Source organism: Scyliorhinus canicula, chromosome 2, assembly GCF_902713615.1.
Source record: "Scyliorhinus canicula chromosome 2, sScyCan1.1, whole genome shotgun sequence".
In the NCBI taxonomy this organism is placed as follows: Eukaryota; Metazoa; Chordata; class Chondrichthyes; order Carcharhiniformes; family Scyliorhinidae; genus Scyliorhinus; species Scyliorhinus canicula.
In genome coordinates this window covers 116194517-116211295 of record NC_052147.1, presented here as the reverse complement: position 1 = coordinate 116211295, position 16779 = coordinate 116194517, and the positions used below count along the sequence as shown (strand labels likewise).

At 45.6% G+C, this 16779-nt stretch overlaps 1 protein-coding gene across 1 annotated transcript in view; it reads right to left on the bottom strand.

Moving 5' to 3' along the window:
- zfyve26 (zinc finger, FYVE domain containing 26) overlaps positions 1-16779 on the bottom strand; it is a 112122-nt gene that overhangs the window by 29297 nt on the left and 66046 nt on the right. Inside the window, 4 exon segments of the mRNA XM_038785575.1 lie at positions 1695-1915; positions 5222-5358; positions 5442-5470; positions 8157-8293. Of these exon segments, the coding sequence (XP_038641503.1) occupies positions 1695-1915; positions 5222-5358; positions 5442-5470; positions 8157-8293 (524 nt within the window).

Here is a 16779-nt window from a genome sequence, read left to right as displayed (position 1 = left end):
TCCACTGGCGGGTGAAAGCAGAACTAGGGGGCATAGCCTCAAAATAAGGGGAAGTAGATTTAGGACTGAGTTTAGGAGGAACTTCTTCACCCAAAGGGTTGTGAATCTATTGAATTCCTTGCCCAGTGAAGCAGTTAAGGCTCCTTCATTAAATGTTTTTAAGATAAAGATAGATAGGTTTTTGAAGAATAAAGGGGTTAAGGGTTATGGTGTTCGGGCCAGAAAGTGGAGCTGAGTCCACAAAAGATCAGCCATTATCTCATTGAATGATGGAGCAGGCTCAAGGGGCCAGATGGCCTACTCCTGCTCCTAGTTCTTATGTTCTGATGTTTATGTTAAAACAAAGTTATACAGTGATCTAAGGATGGTGTTGGCAGCAGCAGCAATAGCAGCCTTGCAATAAGTGCCTATTCTGTGTCCAAGTATGGACTTGTACGTGTACAGGGTATAGTGATATTATGGTTGTGTTGTAATTCACCAACTGACCACTAGGAGTCTCACTCGTATATAAGAGAATGTTAAAGTCAGCTGACTGGAAACTGGCTGGAGGAAGCTGAATAGAGAGGTTGCTTGTGCATGATTTACTGTTATTCATCTGTTGTCTTGTATATAGTTAACCCACAGTTAATGTTAATAAATTGTTTATAGTTTTAGCTACAAGTGTTCTTGGTAAATCAGGCCATCCCACAAGAACACTACACAGGGGGTTGTAACTATGTTTGATATAGCCAGCCCTGGTTTGTCCTTGTTCAACATTCGTACACTTCCAGGAGGGGTTGTTGTATGCCCATCCGGAGGAAGAGCTCTGGTTAATTTTTCTTGCTTGCTTTCCCAGGAGTGGTCAAACAACACCCACAAAAACAAAATATTGCAGACACTGGAAAAGGCTGTTCGGCCCATCAAGTCTGCACCGCCACATAAAAGGCACCTGATCTGCTAATCCTAATCCTATTTGCCAGCACTTGACCCATAGCCTCGAACATTAAGACGTGCCAAGTGCTCATCCAGGTACTTTTTAAAAGGATGTGAGGCAACCCGGCTCTACCAGGCAGTGCTTCCAGACCGTCACCACTCTCTAAGTAAAACATTTTTTCCTCAAATCCCCCTAGAACCTCCCACCCCTCACCTTGAACTTGTGCCCCCTCATAACCAACTCTTCAACTAAGGGAAACAGCTGTTCCCTAGCCACCCTGTCCATGTTCCTCAATCTTGTACACCTCGATCAGGTCGCCTCTCAGTCTTCTCTGCTCCAGTGACAATAACCCAAGCCTAAGCAACCTCGCTTCATAACTTAAATGTTCCATCCCAGGAAACATCCTGGTGAAATGCCTCTGCACCCACTCCAGTGTAATCACATCCTTCCTATAATATGGCGACTAGAACTGCACACAGTGCTCTAGCTGTGGCCTCACCAAAGTTCTATATAACTCCAACATAACTTCCTTGCTTTTTTAATCTCCTGGCTCCAAATTTGGCTTTCTGGTAAAAATGGCTCAATGCCACACAGTGAACGTATTAAGCCATTAGGGAAAGGGAGGAATGCCCCATTCAAAACAAATTTGAGTGGATGTTTAAAGAACTGCGGTAAGTCACATCATGCTGCAAATTCAGTTTAATAAGGTAGATTTTTATCTTTATAAAGAGCATCCCAATTTTCAAGCAAATATTTCCAACATCACAAAAACATGACTCACCTGTCACAAAGAGCCAAGTCTTGGCTCCTTCCTGCTTTCACAAACATCATTTTAGCACTGAAAAGAAGTTGCTTCATGATATCCATTAAAAGGCAGGAATCAACTTCTGGGTTTGTTAATGCTCGAGACAGTCTGCTGCAGTGATCTATCAACTGATGTCCACACATCATACTATTACTGTGCAGATTCAGGATGGCAATGCACAAGGAAGCACTGGGAGCCTGTGAAACATTACAACAGTTTTCATATTTTTATTGACTGCTCTCATTTCTATAAGTTTCCTACTATTCTTCAAAAACAACTTGCTTCAAAGCCTTTTCTGCACCCAGTCCGAAACAAGCTTCAAGAAAGTGAACTGGCTTTCAAAATGGCTTGGTCTTACAGTTCCCATCACCTGTGTCCCCTAACTCCTAGTAGATAAGATGCCATGGGAAATCCAGGCATTTCGAGGAACGATCATAAACAGTAACCGGAAACAGAAACCTTGGGACAATTATATCTCATGCCCAGCGCATGGACATTCAGAACAACTGTGTTCTGCTGTCCCATTTGAGATACCTCTCTGCACAAAACCAGGAATCAAACCTGGAACCTGAGTCATATATCGCAGAATTGTTACACCACAGGAAGCCATTTGGTCGGCACAAAATGATTTAGTATCAATATGATTTAGTGCTGTTCAAACTAGTGCCTTTCCATAGCAAGCTGCTGGGGAGCTCTTTTTAAAAAATATAAATTTAGAGTACCCAATTATTTTTTTTCCAATTCAGGGGCAATTTAGCATGGTCAATCCACCTAACCTGCACATCTTTGGGCTGTGGGGGTGAGACACATGCAGGCACGGGGAAATGTACAAACTCCACACGGACAGTTAGCAGGGGTTGGGATTGAACCTAGGTGCTCAGCGCCAAGAGGCAGCAGTGCTAACCACTGCACCACTCCTGCTACTGGGGAGCTCTAATATGATTATGTGCAGAAATTCATAGATACTTTCATTTTATTTCTCAGAATGACATTTAAAAGAATTATGCCAAATCTTGTCCTATGTTTTACCATGCTTTAAATGCCATCTCACTTGAATGATGCAATGCGCAGCTCTGAGTCAGAAGGTTGTGGTGCAAGCCTTATTTCAAGATTTGGGCACATAAAGTGGGCTGACACTTACGTGCAACAGTGAGTGAGTGCGACATTGTTAGGGGTGCCATTTTTCAGATGACCTATTAAACCGAGGCCATGATTCCATGGGTCAAATGGGTATACATAACCTAAAGATGCTATTTGAAAAAGGAACACTGAGTCATACCAGTGTCCATGGGATATTTAATCCCTCAATTAACACTGTAGAAAACAAATTAACTGGTCGTACATCACATTGCAATTTATGGGGCCTCTTGGTGTGTGCAAATGGTTATGAAATAGAAGTGACTACACTTAAAAAGAAAAATCAACAGCTCTAAAATACTCTAGTTGCAAATTCATTTACACTAGGATTAGGAATTGGTTAAATCTCATGGGATTAAAGTTTTTGATTTCTTTTAATTTAGAGATTTACTGTGGCTAGATATAACAAACTAAAGTTGTCCATCAATCCCAGGATACTTTCGGGTTAAATATGTCAGGGTATGAATTAGAAGAAAGTGCTGCTTAAAGAGCCTAAGGAGACTCGACAGGCTGGATGCTGAACATGGGAGGTAGCTTATGTCCAGGGGAACACGGTTTAAAAATAAGGAGTCTCCCATTTAAAACAGAGTTGGGGAGAATTTATTTCTCTCAGATGATAGTGAATCTCTGGAACTCTCTTTCCCAGAGAGTTAAGGATGTACAGACCACTTTTAAGGCTCAGTTAGATAGACACTTGGTTGCTAAGGGAGTCAAAGGGTATAGAGGTTGGAAAGTGGAGTTGAGGTCACAATCAGATCAGTGATGATCTTATTGAATGACGGAGCAGGTTCGAGGGGCTAAGTGGCCTATTCCTACTCCTGTAAAATGTGAGAGATTTATGGCTGCAGAGCAACTTTTGTAGCCACATTTTCTTCACAGAATTGTTATGGCTCAGGAGGAGGCCATGCGGCTCATCGTCTCTCCATCTGAACATCACGACTTAGTACCACTCCCCTGCCTTTTCCCCGTACCCCTGCAATGTGTTTCTATTTAAATAATCAATCTCTGCCCTCAATTGAATCTGCCTTCAGCACACTTCAACTTAGCACATTCCAGACCTGAACCACTCGTTATCTGAAAAGGTTTTTTTTCTCACATCACATTTGCTTCTCTTGCCACTTTAAATCTGTGCCCTCTCATTCGTGATCCTTTTACGAGTGGAAACAGTTTCTCCCCGTCTACTCTGTCCAGTTCCCTGATGATTTTGAACACCTCCATCAAATCAGCTCTTAGCCTTTTTCTTTCCAAGGATAACAGTTCCAACCTCTCCGATCAATCTTCATAACTGAAGTTTCTCATCCCCGGAACCATTCTTGTAAACCATTTCTGCACTCTCTCCAGTGCATTCACACCCTTCCCATAGTGTGGTGCCCAGAACTGTACATAACAGTCTAGCTGAGGTCTAACTAGTGTCTTGCATCAGTTCAGCATAACTTCTGTGTTGTTGTACTCTATGTCCCGATTAATAAAGCCTAGGCTACTACATGCTTTATTAATTACTCTCTCCACCTGTCCTGCCACCTTCAATGATCTATGCACAGATACACTCAAGACTCCCCTGTTCCTGTACCCCCTTAAGAATTTTACCTCTCATTTTATGTCCTTCATGTCCGTCCTACCAAAACGCATCACCCTGCATTTCTCCCATTGAACATCATCTGCCACCTATCTGCCCACTCCACCAACTTGCCTATGTCCTTTTGAAGTTCTATACCGTCCTCTTCACAGGTTACAATACTTCCAAGTTTTATATCATCCGCAAACTTTGAAACTGTCACCTGCATACCAGGATCTAGATCTTTGATATATATCAAGAATTGCCTATCTTGTTCCACAATCTTGAGGTAGGAAGTGCGACAATAGGATAAGACGATAAATAGGTTGGCGCTGTTATTTTGCAGAAGTATTTCCTTTCTGGGATCTTGTTCACAGCAACACTGTCACGTCAGAATAAATTATCAATGAAAATGTTTGCGAGACACAAACTATGAAGGTCTTAAGCTTTTCTTAGCAATTTGCAAATATTCTGGATTGAAACACAGGTTACCTGTCTACCTGGGAATATTATTATTTGTTTATGCATATATCCACATCTCAAAATCACTGTGTGTGTCTCAACTTGACTGAATACAATAAACGGCTTATGTTGCAAACCACATTTGTTATTAGAGTCTAACTACGTACACGGGCTTTGGGATATTTTTACAAAGGCACCATATAAACGCAAGTGTTTTTTTTTTAAACAAGCAGCATTTGCTATGGTTGCAAAACCCATCTGCGGTTCATATTCCAGAAACTGCATCTAACTGAATTTGTAAATGTCAGTGCAAGGAAGACCAAAACTTCAACGGCATTATATCTCTCACCTGTTCATAGAAAAACTCATAGCGCTCATTTTCATTCTCATCTTCGTTCAGAGTCAGGTTCCATTGTACTTCTGACACCCGCGGCAGCTGGAGTGCTACAGCAATATCTGAACCACCTTCACTGTAACTTATGGGATCTAATACACAGAAATAGAATTGTAAACGTAGTGAAATTAAATCAGAATATTTTCATAAACTATCCCCTAGTCGTTGTTCTCACCTTCTCCTTGATCTGGTTGTTCTTTTTCACTATAGAAAATAAAAATAAACAACAGTGAAGAAATGCCATAAAATAATGCATTGAATACAGGTACAATTGCCCTATTATGTATTTTCTTTTATTCCCTTTTCTTTCCATGTACTTCTGTTGAGCTGCTCGCAGAAAAATACTTTTCACTGTACCTCGGTACAAATCCAATAAATAAAATAAATAAATAAATCCAATCCAATCCAATGTCCAAACTTCAGCACACTCAGGATTAAGACCATGCCGGATTTCAAATTTTCCCAGATTTTGGATGTCGAACCAATGCCTGAAACGGATATAGAGCCTGGACCAAAAACAGACTCTGGAAATAGACTCGCGTGTCATTTCAAAAATGTCCAGTTCACAGACAGCTGGATTTTGGATACTGTACCTATATTCACATAGAATAACTGATAAATTCGAAGACAATTTCTGTAAACAGAGCAGTTAAAATGGTACATTATTTCACTTGCAAATACATAACTTATTCGTTTTGTAAATATGCTAAATTTGCAGAAAAGTAGTTTTCATTTATTTTTGAATTTAATACTATATTCATCAATAAATAAAAACACACACCTGTATTTTCTGGAGGCTGTCTGTCTCAATTTCCACTGGTAACCAATGAATAGTTCCAAAAAGAACACCATCCCTTAACTGAGGATTTGCTCTTTAGTGTCCTTGGCAAACAGTTGTACAAGGACAGGCATTTTCTACTGACTGGCGAAGTGGGAGTAAATAAACCACGGAGTCTAGTACTGAGTTATTCAAAGTAGTAAATTCAAGGTTCAATCTCCAGGCTGTGCTATTTACAGGTCTTAACCATGGCATCTATCAGGGCCCTAAACCTTTCCTTCATCACCACTGAATGGCATCCCCGAACTATCTTGGGGAAAGTTCCACCCTCCTAACAGTGGTGGCATCATGTGGCAAATTAACTGCAGGTACAAGAATTTATAATGGAAACATATATTTTTTTAAATATATGACTCCAGAGACTAAACCTGGTAAGAAGATAAAGGTTTTCACATCGTTGATCACCTCGATGATCCCCTCGATGATCGCTGTATCAGACAACCTTGGCAACATTTCATGCTAGTCTCTTTAACAGGTGACTGATGAACTTTACATTCAGAGAAGTAAATGTGCAAGAAATCATTATAATTGTTTTGGGAAGGGGAGAGGGGGGTGAGCAGTTGCTGAACCTGTGCTTCCTCATCCATGTGAAAGGGGGTCCTTCAACCAACAAATGTTTGAGGACCGCTGACCCAAGATATCTGTTGTAGCAGATGCGGCAAGCATTTGTAGTCATGAAAAATGTGAAGCAATCAAAAACAAAACACTGAAACAAAATGGTGGGACTGCTTTCACCCAGGAAATAACTGCTTTAGAAACACGAACACTACAAGCAGCATTAGTTTTCTCTCCAAAGTGAATGCTCTACCAAGCGATGCACACAAAGTAATTTACATATATAATCCATGTCTTACCATTATGGTACTGTCACAGAAAATAAAGTCTCAACCTTTCACAATTCTCTTTTTAAATTTTTTTATATAGTGCTCAATTGTTTTTCCAATTGTCATAGAATTTACAGTGCAGAAGGAGGCCATTCGGCCCATCGAGTCTGCACCAGCTCTTGGAAAGAGCACCCTACCCAAGGTCAACACCTCCACCCTATCCCCATAACCTAGTAACCCCACCCAACACTCAGGGGCAATTTAGCGTGGCCAATCCACCTACCCAGCCCAACTTTTAACTTGTGTTGTGGGGGTGAGGCCCACACAGACACGAGGAGAATGTGCCAACACCACACTGACAGTGACCCAGAGCCAGGATCGAACCCGGGTTCTCGGCACCATGAGGTAGCAGTGCTAACCACTGCGCCACCATGCTGCCCTACAATTATTCTCTAAAGCTGCTGAAAAGTTTTTTTAAATGTTATATCACAGTAATGGTTTGTCTTTGCGAAAAATTTGAGTAGTACTGATTTTTACAGAATGCACACAGGTCACCGTGCAATTCAAAAATAAGTACAGGCAGTTCCCAATTATATGACATTAGAGTTGCAACAAACGGCACTTACGGTGTTTATAAATTAACACTGTTTCAACTTTACAACACTGATTTGATGTTATAATGCCACACCAATGAACAACTGGTCTTTACGAACTGTTAGTGGCTGGTTTAGCTCACTGGGCTAAATTGCTGGCTTTTAAAGCAGACCAAGCAGGCCAGCAGCACGGTTTGATTCCCGTATCAGCATCCCCGGACAGGCGCCGGAATGTGGCGACTAAGGGCTTTTCACAGTAACTTCATTGAAGCCTACTTGTGACAATAAGCGATTTTCATTTCATTTATGTTCCATCTTTCACAGGAAATTGCTTCTCAGGTACAGTGCAGATGTCTCTTTGAAAGTGATGGCACTATCACATCATGGAAAATACACTACCGTAAGGCAATTATACTGAAACAAGAATCATAAACCTTTCACTATTCCACAAAAATATATCATGCCTTCGCTCAGAAACCAATCTCCCATTTACAACATTTTGACTTGCAAAATTTTGACTTATCGTCTTCAGAAATCAATTGTGTCATAAGTCTGAGGACTGCCTGTAGCTATTTCTCTGATGCTCCTCGCTGTTGGTCACATATGAAAACAAGAGTATCTGAGTCAAGACTTACTTTATATGATAATAATTGTAACATTGGTCACAAACTCGCGCTGGGCTCTCCCTGCAGTTCTCAACCACCATATTGTTTGTTGAACAAGACTGGCAAACAACACATCCACAGCGCCTGCAGTGATGTCGTCGATTGAACTGGTCAAGAAAGAAAGTTAAAAAATGATTAATACAAATATTTTACAAACAAAAGAAAGTTAAATATTAACATGTGACACAATGATTGAAACAAGAATGTATTAAGGTCCTTCAAACTAATGAAAAATGCCTATAACGTTCACTAAGAACAGCATCAAGATTCTTTTTAGTTAGTTTGGTCCACTCCTCAAGATGTGGACTCCATATGATGTACTCTGGGCATCCTCTAGTATGCTAGTCTTAGAGGTAATTCTTTTTTGGTGAATGAGTGAATATTAGCAAGCAATTATATCACCGAAGGAGGCTGTCATCCCACCAGAGCACAATCCTAATCCCGTCCAGATTCTTTCACAAATGCCTTTTTGTGGCAGCTACTGTATAATTATCAGCAGGCATCAGTTGCAGATTTTCCCCTTACTACTATAATGGCACGGAAGCCAACGGTAATACTGCCTGCCAGAAATCGGGTAACTCAGCATAGACTAGGAATCATAAATCTTGGTCTTCTTTATCTGCCATTTGCTGCCTTTACTGACAAGCTTTTGGGCTTAAGGAAGCACAATTTTAACAATTTTCTAAATTCACTGGATGTGGGTGTTGCTGGCTGTGCCAGATTTTCTTGCCCTTGAACTAATCGGTGTGGTCGGCCACATCAGAAGGCAATCAGGACCTTAAGAGTCAATAATATGTAGCCATGATGTGGAGTTGCCGGCGTAGTACTGGCACCTCTCCTGGATGTGGATTGAGGATGCGAGGGAACTGAAGATATTTCTCTAATAAAAACTGACTCTAAGAAATTCAACACTATATAATAGGGAATATGTGATTCTCACAGTAAGAAGTCTTACAACAGACTACTTACAATAATATGTAGGTTAAGCTAAGGATGGCAGATTTTCTTCCCTAAAGAAAGCGAACCAGATGGGTTTTACAACAATCTATAAGACAATCATTAGACTCAATTCCAGATTATTTTTACCATCTACGGACTATACGGTCAATGGAAGAGTCCTGGGGAAAATTGATGTATAGAGAAATCTGGGAGTTCAGGTCCATTGTACCCTGAAAGTGGCAACACAGGTCGATAGAGTGGTCAAGAAGGCATACTAAGATGCTGAAAGATGCCCTCGTACGAACGGGATATGGCGCTCGACTCATTGATCGACAGTTCCACCGCGCCACAGCAAAAAACCGCACCGACCTCCTCAGAAGACAAACACGGGACACCACTGACAGAGTACCCTTCGTCGTCCAGTACTTTCCTGGGGCGGAGAAACTACGACATCTTCTTCGCAGCCTCCAACACATCATCAGCGAGGATGGACATCTTGCCAAGGTCATCCCCACACCCCCACTACTGGCCTTCAAACAACCGCGCAACCTCAAACAAACCATTGTTTGCAGCAAATTACCCAGCCTTCAGAACAGCAACCACAACACCACAAAACCCTGCCAGGGTAATCTCTGCAAGACATGCCAGATCATCGACATGGACACCACCATTACACGTGGAAACACCACCCACCAGGTACGCGGCGCATACTCGTGCGACTCGACCAATGTAGTCTACCTCATACGCTGCAGGAAAGGATGTCCCGAAGCGTGGTACATTGGCGAGACCATGCAGACACTGCGACAACGAATAAACGGGCATCGTGCGACTATCAACAGGCAGGACTGTTCCCTTCCAGTTGGGGAACACTTCAGCAGTCAAGGACATTCAGCCTCTGATCTCCGGGTCAGCATTCTACAAGGAGGCCTTCAGGAGACGCGACAACGCAAAATTGCTGAGCAAAAACTTATAGCTAAGTTCCGCACGCATGAATGCGGACTCAACCGGGATCTGGGATTCATGTCGCATTACATTCGGCCCCCACCAACAAGCCTGGACTTGCAGAGGCCTACCGACTGAACTGGCTTGGGACAATTCACACCTCTTTAACCTGGAGTTACCTCTCTCTCTGCATCTTTGATGATTTGATTGCCTGCAGGTGCTCGCATTCCGGGGCATCTCTGACTGTGTCTATATAAACATTTCTGGAACAAGCCTTTCCATTCACCTGAAGAAGGAGCCGTGCTCCGAAAGCTCGTGTTTGAAACAAACCTGTTGGACTTTAACCTGGTGTTGTAAGACTTCTTACTGTGCTCACCCCAGTCCAACGCCGGCATCTCCACATCAAGAAGGCATACGGCATGCTTGCCTTCATTGGACGGGGTATTGAGTACAAGAGTCAGCAGGTCATGTTACAGTTGTATAGGACTTTGGTTAGGCCACATTTGGAATACTGCGTGCAGTTCTGGTCGCCACATTACCAGAAGGATGTAGATGCTTTAGAAAGGGTGCAGAGGAGGTTCACCAGGATGTTGCCTGGTATGGAGGGTGCTAGCTATGAAGAAAGGTTGAGTAGATTAGGATTGTTTTCGTTGGAAAGACGGAGGTTGAGGGAGGACCTGATTGAGGTCTACAAAATTATGAGAAGTATGGACAGGGTGGATAGCAACAAGCTTTTTCCAAGAGTGGGGGTGTCAATTACAGGGAGTCACGATTTCAAGGTGAGAGGGGGAAAGTTTAAGGGAGGTGTGTGTGGAAAGTTTTTTTACGCAGGGGGTGGTGGGTGCCTGGAACGCTTTTCCAGCGGAGGTGGTAGAGGCGGACACGATAGCATCATTTAAGATGTATCTAGACAGATATATGAACGGGCGGGGAACAGAGGGAAGTAGATCCTTGGAAAATAGGCGACAGGTGTAGATAAAGGATCTGGATCAGCGCAGGCTGGGTGGGCCGAAGCGCCTGTTCCTGTGCTGTAATTTACTTTGTTCTTTGCCCTGTTGGGATTTGAAGCCGGGTCTTTGGAATACTCGTCCAGTGACGTTACCATTACACCGCCACCTCTCCTGGATGTGGATTGAGGATGCGAGGGAACTGAAGAGATTTCTCTAATAAAAACTGACTCTAAGAAATTCAACACTATATAATAGGGAATATGTGATTCTCATTAGTGTTCACTTTCCCTTTATTTGAAAAGTTTGCAGTCTGCCAGTGGAGTATTGCTGAAACACCAGTTGCAAAATGTCTGGATTTTCAGTTCGACAGAAATGTATTTTAACACTGAAACACCAAATTATTTGAAGTCAACAAACCCATGAAAATGCATTTCTTGCAGTCAGGTTACTATCGAAACAAAAAAGCCTGAATCAATGACAGCCAGGCATTAATTGGCCGGATAAAAGACTAAATGGGCAGTATTTTTTGGATGGTGGGGTTTCCCCACTGAAAAAGTTGACGGGAAATGCATCCTGCTGGTGTTGGCAGCCCCACTGCCACCTAATGTTCTGTGGCATGTTAATTGGCTGGAAATGGGATTCCACCCCTCAATTGGGAAGAGGTCTGCCTCTGCTGTCCAATCTGATTGGCTAACAGCTCTATAGTACCAGCAATGCCATTGGGAGCAGTGGTCACTGCTGGCACTACAGGCAGCCCACAAATTTTAAGTGCTGGGAGCCTAGATTAGGGGGTAGGGGGTTGTGATGGAGGCAGTGGGGAGGGGAGTGTGAGCAGTCAGAAAATTACTACTAGGAAAATATAAAATTAATACAAATAAATTGAGAAACTTCGGACTTCCGGTGCGTGGGCGAGAAAGGGCGGCTGCAGTAAGAAGAGCTCTCGCCGGTGGCCACGATTTGCGGCGATTTCCCCTAATCATCACTCACCCGCCGACTATCATCGGCCTTTGGGGCCGTCACGAGCAGCTAGCAGGGCCGGTTTAAAAACCAGCGAAGAACCCCGCGCGGGTGTCGAGCGGCGGGGGCTGAGGCGCTGGGCCCAGCGCGGCGTGGAGGTCGGAGCAACGGGGGCGGAGCAAAAAGGAAGCCAAGGCGGCAGGCCCGAGGCCAGGGCGCAATGTAGGTGGGGTATCCCACATCGGATGTCTCCTACCTAGGATGAAGAAAGAAGGCTGAAGTCTGGTCCCAGGGAGCTCTGGGGGAATGGAGAGGAGAAAGAAAAAAGGTTTAAAGAAGTTGGGTGAAAGTTTTTTTTCTCCCCTTTCTCCCCCTTTTTTTGTGTGTGAAAGAAGAAAAATTGTTTTTTCAAAAAAAAAGAATAATTCAGATTGATGAAGGACAGGAGGGTGGAAGGGGAAAGAAGAGAAAAGAATGAAAAAACAATATGCCGCTAAAGGATGCGAAGAGCAGCGCGAAGAAAGGAGAAAACGCGGGTTCGCCGCTGAATGAGAGGACGAACAAAAGTGCTGACAAGATGGTGGAAGCCGAACCGTAAGGCGGGGCCGCACTACTTACAGTAGAGAAGATGACCGAGGTGACGATGGTGGAGCTGGAAAAGCAGTTCGTGAGGCACATGGAGGCCTTGAGGAAGGAGACGGTGGTCGCATTGAAGTCATTGGTGGAGGAGGCAATCGTCCCGGTGAGGGTGGCGGTGGCAAAGGCACCGGCCGAGGTGAGAGAGCTGGGCGAGAAGATGAAGGAACTGGAGGAGGCCGTGTCACGACACAGCGACCAGGTCACCTCGATGGGGGACAAGCTGCGGAGGGTGGTGGAGGTCAACAGAGGACTCCGAGCAAAGCTCTGAAGTCTTGGAGAACCGCTCAAGGCGGCACAATTTGAGAATTGTGGGCTTGCCCGAAGGGACAGAGGGCCCAAGGCCAACACAATACTTCGCTACGAAGTTGGCGGAGCTGATGGGGGAGGGTGAGAACCCCTCCCGGTACGAACTAGACTGAGCTCATCGGTCATTAAGGCTGAAGCCCAAAGTGAACGAGCCACCAAGAGCAGTAATTGTCTACTTCCATAAGTTTTGCATGAAGGAGAAGGTATTAAGCTGGGCGAAGCAGAAGCGTGAGGTGCTGTGGGATGGTACTGTGGTTCGGATCTACCAGGACTTGACGGTGGAGTTGGCAAAAAGACGAGCGGCGTTTGGACGAGTGAAGGCGGCATTGTACAAGAAGGGGGTGTAATTTCGTATGGTGTACCCGGCGAAACTGAGGGTAACGTATGACGGCAAAGGCTTTTATATTGAGACAGCGGGGGCGGCTGATGCGTTCATGAGGGCAGAAGGCTTGGGACAGACATGAGGAGTGGAACTGGAAGAGAGACTGTGGACTGTGTTTGAGCAGCTGGAAAATGTATAAATGTTACAACTTTCTTTTTACTGATGGGTATTGTAATTTACGTCTCTTTGCATTGTTCAAGTTAATGGTGGGTCGATTGGCGTTCTGTGTTGCGACGGTTAAATGTTATGTTAGTGGATTGTATGGGTTGCATTGTTGGTTTTGTTTTTTTTTTGTTTTCTCTTTCTCTGGGACTGGGTGGAAGGGGACGATATATCTTGGCGGGGGGAGCCACCCGCGCTAGCTAACTAAAGTCAGCTAGTGAACGGAGGTGAGGGGAGTGGAGGGCTGCGGACGTTGGAGCCTGGATAGGAGGCTTCAATGGGCCTGCGAGGCGAGCGAGAGGGAGGGGGGGGGGGGGGGGGGGGGGGGATGGATGCTGGGAGATGTTGTTTCAGGGGGGAATGTAGGGGGGGTTCTTGGGAGGGCGGGGGGGGAGGGGTTCGATGTTAACAATGGACAGGGGCGGGTCAGACTTATGGGGCAGGGCCCGGTGGTATGATGATGGCGGTTAAGAAAGGTGGGTTGGGGGGGGGGGGTGAGACCCCCAGTAAGGATAGTCACGTGGAACGTGAGAGGGCTAGGAGGTCCGGTCAAGAGGCCAAGGGTGCTTGCGCATCTTAAAAGTTTGAAAGCCGATGTGGCAATGCTGCAGGAGACTTAAAAAGGGCTGGGTTAGCCAAGTGTTTCACTCTGGATTTGATGGAAGGGCTCGAGGGGTAGCGGTGTTGGTCAGCAAAAGGGTACGCTTCCAGATGGAGAAGGTGGTGGCAGATCAGGGAGGTAGATATGTGATTGTGACAGGGGCGCTGGAGGGGAGGCTAGTGGCGATGTTAAGTGTATACGGTCCCAATTGGGACGATGTGGGATTCGCGAAGAAGGTGTTTGGAGCCATTCCCATCTTGGACACACATGAGCTGATTGTTTGGGGGGGGGGGGGGGGGGGGGGGGGGGGCTGGAACTTGGTGCAGGAGCCAACGTTGGACAGATCACTGCCGCACTTACTGGTCCCATCGTGGGGGCGAAGGCTCTGGCTGGGCTAATGGTGGAAATGGGAGGGGTGCACCCTTGGAGGTTCCTGCACCCAAGGGAACGGGAGTACTCGTTTTTCTCAGCAGTCCATAAGGTTTACTCGCGGATCGACTTTTTTGTGGTGGGAAATGCTTTGCTGGCTGGGGTCAAGGGTCGGAATACTCGGCAATTGCAGTGTCAGATCATGCTCCGCATTGGGTGGATATGTTACTGGAGAAGGGGGTAGCGCAAAGGCCGGGGTGGAAACTGGATGTGGGGCTTTTGGGGAACCAAGTGTTCTTTGAGAAAATTGAAAAATTAATTAAGGAATATGTAGGTTTCAACTGTACGGGTGAGGTGTCGAACACAGTTGTCTGGGAGGCTCTAAAGGCAGTGGTGAGGAGTGAAGTAATTTTGTTCAAGGCCAGGGTGGACAAAGAGGAGAGGTTGTTGCGGCAGAGGGTAATAGATGAGATGTTGGAATTAGATAGGTGTTATGCAGAAGATGGGGACCCAGAGAAGCTGGAAAAGAGGAAGGAACTACAGGCGAGCTTCGACCAACTGTCCACCAGGAAGGCGGTGCGCCAACTGAGACGAGCAAGGGGTGCAGTTTATGAACATGGAGATAAGGTGGGATGTCTGTTAGCAGTTCAGCTCCAGAGGGAGGCAGCGGCAAGGGAAATTCTTTGGTGAGGGATAGGGTAGGGAAGTTGGTGGTGGCTCCGGAGCTGATTAACAAAGTTTTTGAGGAGTTTAATGAGAGGTTGTACAGGTCAGAGCCACCTAAGGGAGACCATGAGATACAGGAATTTCTAGATGAATTGGAGTACCCAAGGATAGGGGAGGGGGACAGGGCTACATTAGAAGGAGCAATAGTGGAGCAGGAGATAAAGGATGCGATTGGGAGGATGCAATCGGGGAAGGTGGCAATGTCGGATGGGTTTCCGGTGGAATATTACACAAAATTCAAGGATAAGTTGGCACCACTGATGGTGGGGATGTTTGAAGAGGCTATAGTGAAGGGGGTGTTGCCACAAACCTTGGGGCAGGCATCGATTTCACTGTTGCTAAAAAAAGATAAGGATCCGACGGAGTGTGGGTCGTATAGGCCCATATCACTTCTGAATGTGGACGCAAAAGTATTGGCGAAGGTACTGGCAGGTAGGCTGGAGGAGTGCCTCCCGAAAGTGATAGGTGAGGATCAGACGGGGTTCGTGAAAGGGAGGCAGCTGTTTTCGAACATTAGGAGGGTTTTGAACGTCGTTATGGCACCGGCGGAAGGGAAGGAAACAGAGGTGGTTGTGGCATTGGATGCCGAGAAGGCGTCTGACTAGGTAGAATGGGGGTACCTGATGGCAGTTCTGGAGCGGTTTGGGATTGGACCAAGATTTGTGAACTGGGTCAAGCTATTATATAAAGGAGCCGAAGGCGAGTGTCCACACAAACAATATCAGCTCGAGATACTTTTATCTCCACCGTGGGGCGAGGCAGGGATGTTTATTTTTCCCCCCCCTGCTGTTTGCACTTGCGATTGAGCCGTTGGCCATCGCATTAAGAAGTTTGGGAGCACGGAAAGGAATAGTGCGGCGGGGTGGATAGAGCATAAGGTGTCCTTATATGTCGACGACTTGCTGCTGTACGTGTCAGAACCGAGTGCGTCGATAAGAGGAATTTTGGAGCAACGACGAGTATTTGGTCTTTCTCGGGGTACAAGCTGAACCTGGACAAGAGTGAGTATTTTGTGGTGTCTCGGCCGGGGGTGGGGCAGGGGTGGGGGGGGCTGCCATTCCGTAGGGCAGGGACTCACTTTAGGTACCTGGGGGTACAGGTACAACATCACTAGTTTGGTGGGGAGAGTGAAAGCCGATCACGGCAAGGTGGGATGGTCTCCCTCTGTCACTGGCGGGTCGGGTGCAGGTGGTTAAAATGAATGTGTTGCCGCGATTTCTGTTTATTTTTCAATGCCAACCGATTTCCCTCCCAACGGCTTTTTTCAGGGAGATTGAGGGAAGAATTACCTCATTCATACCGGGAGGGAAGGTGGCCAGAGTGAGAAAGGTGCTGCTACAGAGGGGAAGACAGGCAGGGGGTTTGGGTCTCCCGAATCTGATGTACAACTACTGGGCGGCGAATGTGGAGAAGGTGCGGAGCTGGGTCAGAGGGGTTGATTCCCAGTGGGTCAGAATGGAGGACAGTTTGTGCAGGGGGTTGGGACTGACAGCACTAGCAACAGCGCCGCTCCCGATAGCTCCGTGGAAATACTCAGGGAGTCCGTTGTAATAGTTTCACTGAAAATCTGGAGGCAGTTTCGCCAAAATTTCGGGTTGGGAATAGGGTCAAGGGAAATGC